An 18,599-nucleotide genomic window follows, 5' to 3' on the forward strand; every position below is an offset into this window, starting at 1 on the left:
AACCCTGAAAACTGATCCCATAGTTAAGTATCTGGGAACATATATTAGCAATGAATAGTTCTTTGACCACCACATATCTACTGCTGATATAAAGTCCTTTTTTATCATACACTGTACTCAGCACTCATTAGGCCAATCAAGTATAATGCCCCTTTCAGTATATACCTCATCAAACACTTGTCACAACTGGAATGACCACTACATTTTCTCACTAACAAAAAAAGATCAAAGGCTTAAATTATAAAACTATGCAGACCATCTCAAAGCCTTATCCCCTTTCTTAGCATCAAACAGCCTATTGAGAAGTGATCTGAGCCATGCTTACAGGGCTTCAACAGACTAATTCTATCAGACATATTAGCCATTCACAGAACCAATGGTATCATACACAGCTGCACAAGGGATTGCAATGTTGTAATTTCTTTTGCAAAATAAATAGAACATGTTGGAGAAATAGGTAGATATCACAGAGAATGCTGCTTCTATGTAACCATCGTCTACTCCCCATAAAGCAAAGTACCTATCTTATACTGTTTAAATGTAATTCAGACAAGCAGATGGATAACCACAATTTACCCCTGGTTAACCAACCCATCCCTCATGGACACGGGAAACATGTAAATGTCATATTGTATCCTAGTTTTGCCCATCTCTTGGTAATTCTTGTGTAAAATACAAGGGCTTAAAAACACCATGGGAATGTAAGCTTTGGTTTATTAAGGTTACGACATACTGATAGCCTAGTAAGTACCTATGAATCTATGAACATATTAAAAGTTTAAGCAGTTAGTAGTTCAGCAGTAACAATATATTTCTGACATTAGAGGAATGTGATGCATGGATTTATTAATATGTGGCTCATATTTATAGTGTAAAACGGCTAAGTAATGTGGCTTAAGAGTTCATTAAAACATGACTTGTATTTGTACTATAACCAGGGATAATAATAAGGACATTATGACAAGAATAGTTCCCAGTTTTCTGAAACAGTACTGGGCACAAATCTAATTAGTAGACAGTGCATGGCTAGACCAATAGTAACTCAAAAGGTGCAATAATGATTGGGTTCATCTGTACAGAATTTCACACTGAAGAGCATACCTCTAACTAGTACAACACTGAGTGATACAACATGGAGTGGCATCTAGGGCTGTTTATCACATTAGAGAAAGCAAAAGAACTAACTGAAGATTAATTAGGAATTCAGCCAAAAACACCTACTTCCAGAATACAGTATTTTTTCAACTCCTTCCCATACAATTATCCCCACTGATTCTTAGAAGCCAACACTTGAGCAAAAGTTAACTAGAAAAAAACAATAAACCAGAAGCAAAATTAAGGAAAAGCAGAGGAATACAAAACAGATACCAGAAACACTTTAGAAATGAAGTAACCGCCATATAACTGTATCAACACAATAAAGCATTTTCTTTTTAGTAAATTATAATAAAGTACAGCAAAACTAAATGAAATAATGCCTAAACTGTTTAAATCACTATTCAACTTTAAGTACAACAGAAAACATATACTTTCCTTCTCTTTAGGTGTGAAAACAGCTCAAACTCAAACTCTAGCAATTTCAGAACGTGAGCTCTGTGTGCATTCTTCTGAAGTCCTTACATTAAGACAATAACAGGCTGCCCCCAGGGCTCTTTATTACAGCAGAAAAAAAAAAGAACCAACAGAATTTTCACTAGGAATTTAGTCAAAAAGGCCTACTTCCAGAATATAGTAACAGTTTGATTGTCTGCCACACAACTACCCCCCGTGCGCGCGCGCAGACACACACACACACACACACACACACACACACACACACACACACACGCAAACACACACACACACACACACACACACACACACTAGTTGTTAGAACCTAACTTAAAAAACAGCATTAAAACTAAGGAAAAGCAGATGAAAACACTAAATCAGACACTAGACGCAATTTAGCAATGCCGTTACAGCTGGCTGATTAAACACAACAGAACAGTTTTTTAAACTAAACAGTAAAAAGGTACAGTAATCATGAATAAAATAGACACAACTGTATAAATCACTGTGTTACTAACTGCAATAAAAAACAAGTACTTCTCTTCTTTTTAGGAGAGGAATTAGCACAAAACTCCTAATTTTCTAATTTAAAACAAAAACTGTGCAGCCTAAGTCCAAAAAATATACTTACATACATACATAGAAATATACATGCATATATACACATGCACACACATATATGTGTGTGTGTGTGTGTGTGTGTGTGTGTGTGTGTGTGTGTGTGTGTGTGTGTGTGTGTGTTGCGATATACATTTATAGTTATATATAGATATCTCACTGTGTTATGTATTGTTGACTAACTATGCTTAACAGCACTTCCTTTGTTTTGCAGTTGCTGAGGAGAATTGCCTGAATATGTTTGACCATGGCAGAAGAAAGAAGCACCTTTCCAGGCAACATGTGTGCCTCTATTGTACAGACTTCCAGTGTATGATTGCAATGCTGTTCAAGTCATGTGTGATTTATTAGTTTATTCGCATTATCTGGGTTGGCCACATTCTCCACAGACTCTGTCAGATTTTCCAGCTGCTGCTGGGTCACTGTTGTCCTCCATGTCTAACTTTTGGGGTTGAAACAGAAGCTCCATTTTTGGATGTGACGTGGAATTTGGTGATGCTATCTATTTTGTCCTAACAGGTGGGGAATGCAAACTCTAAATCCAGACAGGGGGTTTGACTTGTAGCAATATGGTTATCCATTCTTTGTTCATTTCCCAACCCTCCCTATCACCACTTGTTTACCCTCTATACTTCCATCCAATATGTTCTCCACATTTTGTATTTGCACCACCCCTGCTATCTGTATCTCTATTCTCTGCTTGTCTGTCCATACACGCTACCTGCCTTTCTTCACCTATCATGAAATATCTCTTTTACACTTCCTTTCTAAAAATAAAAATGGGATCTATCCCACAAAAAAAACTTTCTTATTGGTCATGCTTGTATTTTTCCTCTGCTTGTTATAGACCCCTTTCTTTGTTTCCTTCTTGTTCTTAGGGGTCACCACAGCAGATCACCTGTCCTCTCATGATTGGCAGTGGAGTTTTACGGTGTCGAATTGCCAGCCCGAGGCCCAACCTTTTCCTCCACATTTACATGATCATAGGTTTGGCACTTTAGTGTGCGTACCCACATTGCTATGCTTGTAGTATGCTATGCATTGCTGCCCTAACTGTGGAATGTGTGAAAACCAAAGGAAGTGGTTTTCCATCTATACTAGAGATAAATTCACCTCACATCTAGTTAGACTGGACAACTCCATGGAGTTACTCCAGATCCAGACAACAGTGGGTAAGACCCCCATTCAAGTCCTAGCCAGTTATAGATCCCCCTCCATGGCTCACGACACCCATAAAGCCAAGTTAATCACACTGAAGACAATCCAAATTTTACCGAACACCGGTTATGGGGGATTTCAATTATCCCACCATCAACTGGGAACCTACTCTAGCCCAAACTCACTAGCACAAAAGTTCCTTGACTTTGTGAATTCAAATGCCCTGGAGCAAATTGTCCTTACCCCAATAAGAGGAACAAACATTCTAGATCTGGTCCTCACCAATGTGTCAGACAGATGCACTGCTGTAACTGTTGGACCCTCATTAGTTAAAACTGACCACAAAACAGTCACATTTGAGCTGATACTATCACCAGAACTCCCAAAGGGTGAAATCACACTAAAAAACTTCACCAAGGCAAACTATAGCCTCCTAGATCAGGGTATAAATGCAATTCAAGCCCCACCCCAAGCTAAAAGTGGTAACTATGGCAAAGCTCACACTAAAGTCCCGTTTAAGTGTATAAACTCACCTGTACAAGATAGAATCAAAGCCAGAGCCCCAAGTAAAATCAAGCTGCCATGGTGGACTTTCAGCATCAACAAACTCTACAATAAATACAAAAAGTGTTTACTACACTGAAGCATACATTAAAGCCCTGTACAAACACTTGCATAAGTGTATAAACTTGCCTGTACAAGATAGAATCAAAGCCAGAGCCCCAAGTAAAATCAAGCTGCCATGATGGACTTCCAGCATCAACAAACTCTACAATAAGTGCAAAAAGTTGCTGTCCAAGAAAACAAAGACAAGGACCCAACAATAGAAAAAGCACTCTCCTCAGCCTTAACATGCAAATAAGTCAACTTGTCAAATCATCCAAGAGCTCCTTTGAGGGAAACCCAGCAAGTACTGTCAAGGATAACCATAAGGCACTTTACAGCTATGCACATAACCTAAAAGGTAGGACCCAAGCATGTGCAGAACTGATGGCCGATGGTATCACACACATTGACCCTACAGAGATATAGAACCTGCTAGCAGATAGGTTTGGTGAAACTTTCACTCCCTTATCCCCTCCTAACTTACAACAACCCCTCACCCAAACCTCCCCCCTCCTTACATATCTGAAGAGCCCGTCTTCAAAGCCCTACCCAAAGCAAGGAACATGGCCTGTATGGGACCAGATGACATCCCAGGCTGTCTTCTAAATAGGTTAAAACATGAACTAGCATTGCACCACGTACCCTTTTCAATCATAGCCTAACTACAGGGTTTGTTCCTGCGGAATGCAGAACAACTACAAATGTGGTCTAGCAACAGACTCCATGAATTACAAACCCATAAATATGACCAGCCTCATCTGTAAGGCCATGGAATGCATCATTATTAACCTCGTAAATAAAAACATAGGAGACCTCCAAACCTTTGACCCTACCCAATTTGACTTCGTGAAGGGCAGATCCTGCCTGTTAAAACTGCTGGATTTCTTTGAAAGTGTGACCAAGGACATTGATGAGGGCAAATCTGTGCACACAGCATACCATGACTTGGCAAAGACTTTCAACACAATCTCACATTTAGGCATTACTGATAAACTTAGCAAACTGAATGTAAACCCCTTCATTTTAAGATGGGTTGCCAACTGGCTCACAAACCAAACACACACTATCAAAGTGGGTGATTCCACATCAACCACCACAGCTGATTACCAGTGGAGTGCCACAGGGGTCAGTGCTGGGCCACCTACTGTTTGGTATATACTTCTCAGAAGTTCAGGTCAAAGCTAAAAGTGACTGACCAAATTTGCAGACAAGTGCAAACTAGGTTCAATCATTGAATCCCAAATTATGTCAGTATACTCCAGGATGGTCTCACACATGCCAACGACTGATGCATTAGTCATGGTCTCAAACTGAATCTAAAGAAATGCATCATCATTCCGTTCAGCACAAACAATGTCCCCTCACACTATCAAATCAATAACAATACCCCAAGTACCCATAAAGTGGTAAGGGGCCTGAGATCACACGTTGACTGTGACCTTAAGTTCAACCACCATGTGTCTACCATTGTAAGGAAAGCTTTCCACGTAGCCCAAAATTGAGTATAACGCACCATCTGGTGTGTACCATACTAAACATCTACAGCAATTAGAGAGACCTCAGAGGTATCTAATGAAGAAGATCAAGGGTCTCCAGCGTGTGCCTTACATGGACCGACTAAAATCCCTGTTACTATATTCCATATCGTATAGACTTTTTAGGGGAAACTTTTGCCTGGCCTACAAAGCAACCCAAGAGCCAAACCTAATGAACTTACTGCATATCTGTAAATCAAATAGGTCTAGGGCTACCCATTGCAGGGACTTAAATATGGTCTGCGACTTAAATAGGACATGTTGGAGGGACAGATTTACCTCCCAGTGACTGCCACATCTTTGGAACAGGCTACCAATTCATGCAAAACAGAGCATCTTTATGACACTGTTCAAGAGGAACCTGGATGAGTGGATAGGGCACCATAAATTCTTACTGGGGATAACAGCCACAACCCTCCTGGACATGGGCATTCATCACTAAGTGCAATCTTGGGTACTGACTAGTACCGCTACAGTATTACATTGGGTTGAAACAGCTAGGCTTAAAATGACCTCTGTGTTGATAGCCTAGTAAGCTCCTATGATCCTATTTGCCATAGTCTAGTTCTGACAGGCACAGTTTCGCACAGAACCACTCAGACTGCCTTGGATGTAAAGACATCTTTCTTATATCATGCCCATCACCCCTCTGCTCTATGGTAGCATTGCTCCTCTGGTGTTCTGCTACAGTACCGCACCACCACATGTTAATGATAACATCTGCATATTATGTGACTTTGCTCTCAATATGCTGGTGCTATCCCTGGCTTGTTACATGCATAATCATGATTCAGCTGCTTCTCTTGGCAAATCCTGAGAGTTTCAGCACTATTAATTCCAGCCTATATTTTTAAAATATCAGTGCTGCAGATGCCAGAAAAAACTATACCTCAACACAAAATAGGTATCTACAGCTTCAGAATTTCATTAGAAAACTTATAGTAATGGTTTGAAAATACAACACACAATCTGACTTCAACAAGATGAGTATCTGAAATCCGTATACAATATATTACCACATTCATAGGTTCATAGGTGTGTATTAGGCTAATGGCCCTGGAGCCTTTACAAGCCTAGCCCATAGGATTATCTTGGTATCGTGCCACCCGACTTTAGTTCCAGTGGCTCTGTCGAGTAAAGCCACTGAAGTGATCCCTGGGGTGAATTTTCTATTTCCCAACCACAAGATTTCTCTTGAATTGGGCCAGTGAGGTGCTCTGCTTAACATGCATGGGAAGTCTAGTCCATAGCATGGGCAGTCTCTGGGTTATGAGCCTGTCCCTCCAGCATGCTCTGTTGATTGTGGAAATGAGGTTGAGGTCTCTGGAGCTTGTGGTGTGGAGGGATTTCTTTAGATGTAGCACTTCTAACAGAGCTAGGTCAGACATGGCTTTGTAAGTCAAGCAGAGATCGCCTTTAAGTAGGCGATATGAGACAGAGAATAGTTGGAGTTTTTTTAGCCTGTCCATATAGGACAAATGTTTAAGGCCTAGGATCCTCTTTGTGAGGTACTTTTGTGGCCTCTCCAGTTGTTGCAGGTGTTTAGTGAGGTACATGCCAAATGGGGCATTGTACTCAATGACTGGCCTAATGAGGGAAGAGTAGAGGGAGACAATGACCTCTTTCTTCCTGGATGCAAAACCCTTAGTAATAAGATGTACCACATAGAAGGACTTTCTGACTACAGTAGCAATGTGGTGGTCATAAAAGAGGTTGCTGTCAACCTTTGTTCCCAGATCTCTTATAACGCCTTCTGTGTTCAGTGGACTACCATAGATGTGCTAATTCATGGGAACTGGGTTTTTCCCAAAGGGGATGACGACACATTTTTTGGCATTGAGCTTAAGGCCATGGTTCTGACACCAGTCATTGGTCTCAGTGAGGCCTTTCTGTAGGATGTCAACATCACTTGGGCAGTTAATAATAGCTCCCAACTTGCAATCGTCTGCGAACTTTGTCAGCCAGAGTTCACAAGACATGCTCCGTAGTCCCAACTGCCCAGGGGTTGCTCCATACGTTAAGTGCAGATATGCTGCTAACTCAGACTCTCTTCTAATGCCTTGAGTATTGTTGCTTCCATTAATTCTTAGCTCAGTGAAGAAACAAGGTAACTTGGACAGATGAAAGTATGACTTCGTCAAATGTATTCTGGGTCATTACATTGTTAGCTAAGGTAGGTAAATCACTGATCAAGAAGAAACATTTCAAGTGGCAACAAATGATATCAGTGCACTTTATATAAAAGTATTATATCATAATTTAAAAAGTTATCTAAAGTTAGTAAGAAATACATTAGTAGAGGCTAAACGTAAGGAACTACAAGAAGAAAGTAAATCCTTTAAGAACAAAATGTAGTAATTTGGTGCTCAGATGCAAAAATTATAATTTAAATGAAAATAAACCAGTTATTTTCTTCTGTCTGGAATTTTGCTGGTATTATATTTGTGTTCCATAAATTAACAATATTTGAAATCTTGGTATACTTGCATTAAAATAACTGCTCTGTGTCCTGATCCAAACACATTTGATAAAATTGAAATGGCTACTGATGTTCCCATAAATTGGGCAGAACCTCACTGGAGGATAACAGTAATCCATGATCTGTCACAGTTAAATTTTACCACTTTATGCTATAAACAGACTGTGGAATATTTACTGGAAAAATAACAGAATTACTGCTCAGCAATAACAGCTTTGGAAATACTGTGACATTGCTTTAGAAGTGATTCATTCTCAGAGATAATGTGTCTACATTAGGCACTTATTATGGACTACACATAATAAATTATTTTCTCTTTCCTTGTAAAATTAGATGTTATAGGTTTTTTTGCAGAATGTGGGGTGGAGCGAAGGGCACTGAGTATGGTAGAATGAAAGATGTTTACAGGGGCATTCACTACTTTTGGTGTAACATGAGCTGCCTGAATGTAGGCACAAATACAAGAAGCCATTAGGTTGAGAGTGAATGGTTATCATAATACATTTTAGTCCTAGTCCTCCATTATGTTATGTGAAGGTTATGTTACAGAGACGGAGGTATGACCTCTGTGGGCCGACATCCAGAGTAGGAAAATGGCTGATAAAATCATCTGCAAAAATCATACTGATTAATGTAAGGAAATAATACACTGACATAGTAAGTTAATATATACAATAATAATCCAAGAAAATGGGCTAAATTTCTTTATTATTTAGGGCAAATGCAGGATGATATATGTTACAGTCAGGAAACACAACCAGGAGAAGTTGATTATCAAAAGTGAATTAGAAGAATAATAAAAGAATATTGTTTAGTCGCAATAACTTATCAGATAAAAAGTAAAGGGGTTATCATATTAGACCTTAGAAATAAGCTCAATGATCTTACAGAGTATTAGAGAAGGTGTGATATCTGCACTATGGAAGCAAGCCAAGATTATTCCACTGTTCAAGTAAGGTGACCTACAGAAGTCAAGAATTAGTGCCTGACGTGTATGTTAATCCTACTGGCTAAGATATAAAAGTGATGGTCCATCGGCAACTTACAAAGTACCTCACTCGTACACAGTAAGGTATATGTTCCAGCCACAGTACCTACACAGCTATTACAGAACTGTTGGGTGAGGTATGTGCCATTTGTGGCAAAGGACTGTAATCGTATAGCTTTTCCAGAGCCTCTGACTTGTCAGATAACAGCCTGTTGTCACATCATCTAAGGTAATGAAAGTTCACAATGTATCTAAACGTGAGTAGTTTTACCTGTTTTCTGTCTCCATTCATCACTTGTAAAGTAAAGGAGTACCACCAAGGTCTGTACTCAGACGATTGTTCTTCTCAGTTTATTCACAGAATGCATCTGTAAACGGACAGAAATAACTTATAGAGCACATGGATGACCTTGCACTAATTTACATTGTTACACTAAAAACAGACTAATGGATGGCCCGCAAAAGAGTTTCTCTGTCCTAAACTTGGGTAATAGTAAACTATTATGATCTAAAAATAAAAATAAAACCTTTGTGGAACAAGAGCAGTCCCCATACCACTGGGTACTCGGGCCTGCATGAGCAGGTGCAAAGAATCAACCACAAATTTTCTTTCAAGGAAAACCTCAATATGTTTGGTCAAAGAGACACACTATAATACTGGTTTACCATACATAAATAAACAAACAGTTGTAACACAGGGAACCAAGAGAGCCATGACTCAGGCTGTTTACAACTTAAACTGATGCATGGTATATAAGCAACCAGAGGAATATCATAAATGACAAATTAGAATGTGTTTACAATAAAATTGCCAGATTTACAGCAGGCATGCCATCACATGCACATCACTGCAAAAACTTATTAGGTTTTAAAGACAGGATCCATTAAGAGTGAATGATGTTCACCTATAATCTACTCCATAATAATCCAGTCAATTATTAAATCAAGTAAGACACCAACTGTCAGTCAGGGTACTAAGATCCCGCGCTCTCTTAGAACTTGACATCCCAAAAGCAAACTTTAAAATCAGTGACACTGCATAAATACATCACTCCAGCAACCTGGAATGCTCTGCTCCTTTCGCCAAAGTATCTAAGAAACAAGAATGAGTTCAAACCCTTGCTTAAAAATTATATCTTGAAAGCACAAGCAGTCAAAGACATGCTACGACTAGATAACAGTTCAGAATGCTTTTCCTATAAGTGGTTGACATATTTTGTTAAGCTGCAACTCCCTAGTCCCATTTACCTGTTATTACTGTCTCCCAATTTTAATTTAATTATAGTGAGAAACTGCAATTTGTGTATGTACTGTGTTTGCCCTTGCAGAGTGTTTCTCATTTCCCAGTGCTTGTAGAACCCTGGACTTTGCATGTTTAATAACGAAGATGTGGGGGATAAAGCTGACTAAATTGGGAGTACATAGTTTATTTGCATTTTATACATTTTGGTGGTTTAGGGAAGTGTTGATTAATCGTTTAACACAAGCACTTTGTGTTCTATAGTTTAGATGTTTCTACCTTACAGTGTAACTATTCAAAACCAAAAACAACATACTGCCTCACCACATCAAGCTCTACCCTCCTCTGAATATATTCCCATATTATCTTTGTAGCCTTTGGCTAGTTTACATATTCAAACATGGATACATATATGTTTTTTTGTTTTTTTTCCAGTCCCTTGCATAATAGTAATCCCATGAGTACTACAAATCATCTCCTTCTTCCCACACCACTTTTGACAGTTATGCAGAAAATTTTCCAAGACAACTTTTCACTTAAACATTTCCTGTCGCATGCAGTTCAGAAAACAACCTGTAAAGCTGAGTTATCCTTTTACTATTATACATGTGATATGCTTTCTGTTAGTCAGTGCTTATTTATCTTGTCACTATGTTACTATTAATTGTTTTACATTTTTCTTTTTAAATAATTCAAATTCCCTTTTCAGTCATTTTAATATGCTGATTTTATATGTAACTGTGCTTGTTAACATACTGAGTCATATTTTATATGTATATACTGACTGTTAATACTGTATAAATGTTTGTAAAGGGAGCTTTTCTCCCCAGATCCCCTCTAAAAACAAAGGCAAAGTCAGTGTCATTTATTTATTGTTTTATGGTTTGTATGCTTATACTGTTTTCTTGTTATTTGTTGTTTTATTGTGGGCTGTTTTTACTAAAAATTTAAAATTTAAATTTTAAAAGTTCTACGTTATGAGCAGGAAGCAAACATTTCCGCTGCATTATTTAACTACAAAAAGATTAGCTGTATCTGAATTGGGTGAGGAATATCCATTGGAATAAGTCTGGGTGGCTGTAGCTATTATAAAAAAAAGCTAAACTTTTCTTTTGCTTGGCTCTGCTAAACACTGAAAACAAACTGGAACATCAACACTATGAAAGACAAACTTCCATGCTTTGCAACACTGACCCCCTCCCCCCAAATGTCTACTCACTGCCAGGACATCAACAGTCTGCAAGTATCCTCATGTAAACACTGGGATGCATGTGCGCTCCTTACTCACAAAAGTAAAAAGGTGGTTAAAAACTGCAACCTACCTAGTGTACTCTGCAAACATTGGCATGTACATGTGCAACACATGCAGTACACAAGGTTCTACTCAGTGCCAGGAGTCACAAAAAATACCTGAACTGGAGGCTTGTCTGCAAGCTGAGCACATCCATACATGTTTAGTTATGCAGACGTTTCAAAGTAATGAAAGAACTCTCTCTCTTCATGGATATAGTGCCGATCACATCTTCAGCTCTACTAACAACTGTGGGTGAGTATCAGTATTTATCAAAGATATCATTATCTTATCACAGATTCCTGGAAGCACCACATCTGTACACATAGCTGACCAAATCACTATGAAAATACTAATTATGGCTTCATAACTAGATATAGAATACCCTCTATGTCCCCTTCTAAACATGACAGCTATTATACTTAGCAGGGGGCATTGCATGATAGCTATCTTAACACCTTAGCTAAAAATCTCCTTTAAACTAAACACCTTTTAGTGAGAGGCTTCAACTACCTACCAATAAACTGTCTGACCTTCTCTACCAATGGATGGCATACCCACCACTTCCTTGATATTATAAAGGCTAGCTCTCTTTTACAAATAGTTAGCCATCCTACTAGGTCCCCCAATATCCTTCATCTAGTCCTCACAAATATGGCCACTTGCACATCTCTATATGTACTATCCTGCCTTGTTAAACGTGACAAATAATTAGTTACCTTTTCCTGCTCTGATGAATCCCACTACTAAAGCTGATGCCTATACCTTTGACTTCAACTCCCACTTAAATAGTTATATTAACAAGACTGTCCCTGTTCACAGCAAACAAAGAGATTTTTAAAAACAAACCCATATGGAGGAAAATATAATGGGTCTCATTCTACTCATCATAAGAGCACTTATTAAGGACGTTAATGAAACCATCAGGAAGATCAAGACTGAGAATGAACTTAAAATAGCCACTATGTAAAATCAAAACTCACTACAAATCTTTCTATTACTATGTCAAGAAGTTAAAAAACGAATGCCTAACAATGTTCTGAACTAGTCCACAAAGCCCAAAGAAATAGTTAATATTCTAGATGGCAAAATAAGTTCAAAGTTTACCACCCACTGTTATAGCTATTCCACAGATTCCACAGTCTCAGTCACTCCCTTTAATTACTATGGAAGTTTTCTCAGACCTCTCAAAAGCATCTCATCCATGGGTCTGGATAATATCTCAGGTTGTCTGATTATTAGTATCAAATATGTCCTACATGGACCTCTACTTAACACACTGCTTCCTACAACAGTATAGCTGCCAGAAAAGTAGAGCTCCTGTGTATCCTGCAAGAATATACTTGTCTCTGCAGGAGACTTCTCTGTACTCTTGAAATGAGTATACTCATCACAGTTTGAAAGGTCTAATTTCTGAAGTTCTGGTAAAGGAACATATATAAAATAAATACAGCAAGGTGGTATCTACAAGCTGACATGATTTGGGAGTGAAATGCTCAGTCAGCATTAGATGTTTAGAGCTGGATTTATTAACGAGTGTGTCCAAAAAGGTTCTGAAAAAATAGGACCAATTTCCATGGTAACATTAATAATGCAAAAATAGTGTGATACTGTCATTTTGGGAGCACTATAATCAAGCAGTAGGTGTTACTAAAAAACAACATTAAAAATGGTTGGTAATGTGAAAATATTGTAAGATATAAATGCTATTTTGGTAAAGCAGTTATGACTATTACCTATATTTTCATAACTGCATTAATTCCATAACAGTTGTATGACCTACAAGTGAACAAATGGTGCTATTTTAATATAAAATGAAGACACACATTGTTGCCACTAGTATATATAATCTAATACAAATGGTTTTGTTGGTTAATATTGTTCTGAAATACTTTGAAATTATTATGTAAATAATTTGCATAGATTTGGCAATACAGTATCATAAACAGTAGTAGACTATCCCCTCTTGTCATAAATCATTGGAATTCTTTTGAACAGATAAACAATTCCTTTACTGACATGCTGGATCTATCGTACACTTTTACAGAGTTACAAGCCTTTGTTTGACCGTAATACTATTTTTTGGCAAACAAAATATATTTTTTCATTCATAAATAACCAACATAAATTCAGCATCTGCAGCTAGACCCTTGATACTAATAATGTTGATGTCAAGCCCATTCTCTACCAAAGGGCTGCCATATTTTACATTTTTGTAACTCTCACCATGTATCACATAAAATAAATCTAATGAAGTATGCTTTTAGTAGAGGATTTTGGAAAAAAGCTCCAGGGAAGCAAGTAGTTTCCTGTTTTAGAAAATCTCAGTAAGGAAAGGTGCAAATTAGATTCCTCCTGTTCAGAATTAAATGAGTTAATCTCTTTAATCCACACTGGCTATATTCTGGTTATATTCCACTAGCCTGGAAAACAGGCATTTTGATGACATTATACAATGGTAACCAAACCACAGACTCTGGTAACTACAAATCATTCATTTGTAAAGCTATGGAAAGTACAGTTGTGTACACTTACCATAAATGTAGATGTTCGAGTGTATTCACTATTGCAGTCATTACATTTGGGTTATCTGCTTGCAGGTAGCCCTCAGTCAGCCTGATTAACAAAGTCTTGGGTCCTGTGTCGGTTGCTGTCCCTTCTTCCATGACGTCAGGTCGACAGGGGTATAAAACATGTAGCCGACGCCATTACATCCATTTTTCTTGCCCCAGATGTCAGGTGCCCCCTAATGGGAAGCAATTAAACATAAAAGCACAAAGATATACCTCCCAACAAAAAAGCAAATGCACCAAAAAGGCTTTTAAGCATAGTAAAGGAAAGTAGAGGTATAGCCAAAAGACGTTAGGGGGCTGGAGGGAGGGTAACCAGGACTGCAACAGTGAATACACTCAAACATCTACAGTTATGGTAAGTGTACATAACTGTACTATGTTCTTCGTGTTTCACTGTTGCAGGCATTACATTTGGGTTGATTCTCAAAGCTATGGTTGGAAGGAGGAATTTAGATAGCACTAGGGCCAGCTATAAGGCCCTGCAGTGGCAAAGTCAGCACTGGATTTAGAGAAAATTGGCAAATGATAATGCTTGGTGAAAGTATGTACAAAACTCCAGGTAGCAGCTTCTAGGATGTCCCTGGTAGGGATGCCTCTGAGAAAGGCTGTGGAGGTAGATGCGGCCCTGGTGGAGTGAGGTCTGATTCCCTGGGGGATAGGTTTTTCATGGTACTTACAGCAGAAATTAATGCAATGGCTTATCCATTTAGAAATGGTTTGCTTTGAAATAGCCTTCCCCTCTGCCCCTGCAGCAAATGCCACCAGCAGTAGTTCAGATTTCCTTTGAGGTTTAGTCCTGTCCAAGTAGAATCTAAGTTGTCTGTGTACATCTAAGGAATGCAGTATCCGTTCCCCTTTATTCTGTGGGTTGAGAAAGAAGGTTGGCAAATGAATGGACTGATTAAGAGCCACACTGGATACCACCTTGGGCATGAAGGATGGATTGGTTCTGAGGGACACCCTGTCCGCATGAAAGATGATGAAAGACTCCACTGACATAAGGGCCTGTAATTCAGATACCCTTCTAGCTGAAGTGATTGCTAAAAGAAAAGCTGTTTTCCAAGAAAGAAATTTTAAGTCTGTAGTAGCAGCTGGCTCGAAAGGAGGTAGAGTGAGTTTCTCCAAGACAAAGTTAAGATCCCAGGCTGGGGTTGGAGATCTCCTGGGTGGTCTCAAATTTTTGGCCCCTCTGAGGAACTGCTTGAGCAGTGGATGAGAGAAGATGGGAGGTTCTGTGCTATAATGAGCTGAAATGACTGAGGCGTGGATTTTAATGGAGGAAAAAGACAGGCCCTTGTACATCATCTCAGTTAACTATTGTAAAATCTGTGGTAAATTGGGTGCTGCTATGCTCATCCCTTGAGATTAGTTCCAGCACAGAATCTTTTCCATTTTTCAGCATAAGATTTCCGAGTACTAGGCCTCCTTTCCTCTAAAATGATATCCATCACAGGTTTGCTGAGGGATGGTAAAGGAGAGATTAAGTAATCAGCCAGGCTGCAAGGTTCAGTGTTGGAAGCTAAAGGTGCAGAATCTGGTTCTCCTGCTGAGACAGCAGGGAAGGAGTCTGAGGCAGGTGCCATCGAGATAACCATGACACACTGCACAGGAGGGGGTACCAGTGTTGGCACGGCCAGTCTGGAGCAATCAAAATCATCCTTGGTTTGTCCTGTTTGATTTTTAGTAGTACTTTGGAGAGCAGAGGCAGCAGAAGGAAGGCATAGACTGATAGGTTTTTCCAGCTGAAAGACAGAGCATCCACTTTCCAGGCTTGTTTGTGGTGAGTCCTTGTGCAAAATGTGTCCAATTGGAAGTTCTGGGGAGAGACAAACAGGTCTATATCTGGGCTCCCCCATTTGCTTGTCAACATGTTGAAAATCCTTGGTTCCAGTTTCCACTCATGTGGGTCCATGAGGCTTCTGCTTAGTCCGTCTGCCAGTGTATTTAATTTTCCTGGCAGGAATTGAGATTGTAGGTGCACTTGGTAGCTCAAGGCTGTGTTCCACAATGCCATAGCTAGTCTGCAGAGGGGGTAAGAATGTGTACCCCCCTGCTTGTTTATGTACTACATAACAGTGGTGTTGTCCGTCTTTACCATTAGTTGTCCTGGAAAAATGTGGTCCTTGAAGGCTGTCAGAGCATTCTGTACAGCTAACATTTCTTTTTGATTGATATGCAGGTGTATTTGACTTGGGTTCCATTTGCCCTGAATGCACTTCCCTGTCAGGTGAGCCCCCCGTGCATAGTCTGATGCATCTGTTGTTAGGGTTTGGGTGGCAGGGTGTGGTGTGAAAGGTAATCCCTTGATTTGGTGGCAGACCTCTGCCCACCAAAGGAACTCTAGGCGTAGGCAAGGTATGATAGGAATCATTGTTTCTAGGTCTTGAGAATGCTGACACCATAGGCTTTTTAGATACCACTGTAGTTTCCTCATACGCAGTCTTGCATATGGAATTAGAAGAATGCAGGAGGCCATGAACCCCAAGGCTTGCAGTATTTGTCTTGCGGATAGCAGGGTTTTGTGGCCACTTGTTTGAAGTAGGTTGTCAAATGAATTTGCATTTCTGGTGTAAGGTAGGCCATCTGGGAAGTTGTATTCAAGCTTCCTCCTAGGAATATAATTTGTTGACAGAGTACCAGGTGTGATTTCTTTTCATTTATGGTGTACCCCAGACAAGTTAGAACCCTTTTTACAAAGGCCAGATGATTCAAAAGTTTGTCCTGGCTTTCTGCCTGAATTAGACAATCATCCAGGTATGGGTATATTTGAATATTTCTTTGCCTGCAAAATGCAATAACTGGAGCTAGATGCTTTGAGAATACCCTGGGCGCAGTAGATAAGCCAAAAGGCAGTGCAGAGAACTGAAAGCGCGTGTAGTCTACTTTGAAGCATAGGGTATCTGTGGCTTACACCACCCTACACCACCCTGGGATGAGAAGTTTATAGGTTCATAGGTTCTGCAAGATTCCCTGATTGGGATGTGCAGGTATGCTTCTTTTAAATCTAGTGTTGCCAACCAGGCATCTTTGCCTAGCATAGGAAGTAATTGGTGAAGAGTAAGCATCTTGAATTTTGGAATCTCCAAAAAGGTGTTTAGAGTAGACAGGTCCAGGATAGGATGCCATGAATTGTCTTTTCTGAGTACCAGGAAAAGTCTTGAGTAGAAACCTTGTCCCTTTTCCTCTTCTGGTTTGTTTGTGTCTTTCGGCTTTTTCCCAGTTAGGGGTCACCACAGCAGAACTCCGGTCCGCTAATGATTGGCAGTAGAGTTTTAAGTGCTGGCTTGCCGGGCCTAACGCAGAACCTTCAACGAAGGAACGCCTGTTCACACATGTCGCCACACATAGGACGCTCTAACTGAGGATCAAACGGGCAACATCTAACTGTGAGGCGACAACGCTATCGCAGCCACCATGAATAAACCTCCATGCTTAAGAGAGAAAGTACTTGTTTTTGGGCTTCTGCCCACTGATTTGAGGGTAGTTCCGGCCACCCACTTGGTGTTGGCAACATGTGGAGGTGAAATCTGTATCCCTGGGATACTATATTTAAAACCTATTTGTCCTGGGTAATGAGGTCCCAATTCTTTGCATGAAGAGCAATCTTTCCCCCCAAAGGGGCAGTCAGTTGATAAGTGATTGGAAATTTTAAAAGGAAGTCACTGAGACAGTTTACCAGAGGGGGGAGTCTTATTATTCCCAGACTTGGAAGTGGAGGCCCCCTACTGCTTAGGTCTGTGACTCCCCTGGGACTGAAACCTGGGGTTTTTGCTGTTTCCGGGTTTGGCTTGAGAAGACCTGGAAGGGGCTGGAAAGGACCAATTCTTAGAGGGCCAGTGACTACTAAATCTAGGAGGCTGAAATTGTAAAAAATCTTTAACAGTTTGCATAGCTTTAGCTTTATCTTCCATTTTTAAGAACTTCCTCAGCCTTGTTGCCAAACAGGCAGTCCTGATTTAAAGGACCATCCAACAATTTACCTTTAACATGATCAGGCAAAGATTGTTCCTTAAGCCAAGCATGCCTTCTGAGCACAGACCCTGTGACAGCAGCCCTGCAAGAGGCCTCTAATGAATCAAAACCACATTGCAATGTAAGTTTTCCAACTTGTTCGGCAGACTGCATTATATCCTGTATTTCTTTATTTTCCACACAGTTAGGAATCAACATCATTTTCTGTTTAAGCAGTCCAATAACATGTTGTTGATATTTTAACATATGAAACTGGCAGTTTAAAGCCCTAATGGCCAAGGTTGCATTAGTGTAAACCTTCTTACCCCATCTATCCAGCACCCTGGAGTCTCTATCAGAAGGGGTAGGAGTTTTAGCAGTAGAAGCCTTAATGCTCTTGGGCCCTTGTGAAATAGTCTCTGGATCTACAATAGGATTTTTGAAAAGGAACTTGTAGGACTCAGGGACCCTGTAGTATCTGTCAGGTTTTCTGGGAGCAGGAGGCAGGGAATCAGAGGCCAAACTAGACTCTGAGAAAGCATCATCAACAAAGTCTAGTACAGGAGGAATAGCTAAAGGCCTATGCTGAGGTAGGAGAAGGAAATCCCT

General features: G+C 39.8%; 1 protein-coding gene across 6 annotated transcripts in view; it reads right to left on the bottom strand.

The window, feature by feature from the left end:
* Positions 1-18,599, bottom strand: part of ABCC8 (ATP binding cassette subfamily C member 8) — a 2,552,355-nt gene that overhangs the window by 1,929,167 nt on the left and 604,589 nt on the right. Inside the window, exon 1 of one of the 6 annotated variants that reach the window (XM_044082871.1) lies at positions 9,207-9,286. The exons of the other annotated variants lie outside the window; for them this stretch is intronic. Within the exon in view, the coding sequence (XP_043938806.1) occupies positions 9,207-9,227 (21 nt within the window). The 5' untranslated portion in view covers positions 9,228-9,286. Of the gene's footprint in view, positions 1-9,206; positions 9,287-18,599 lie in introns of those variants that run through there. 6 annotated transcript variants of the gene reach the window in all.

This window comes from Protopterus annectens, chromosome 9.part0, assembly GCF_019279795.1.
Source record: "Protopterus annectens isolate FY-2018-M chromosome 9.part0, PAN1.0, whole genome shotgun sequence".
Classification (NCBI taxonomy): domain Eukaryota; kingdom Metazoa; phylum Chordata; order Ceratodontiformes; family Protopteridae; genus Protopterus; species Protopterus annectens.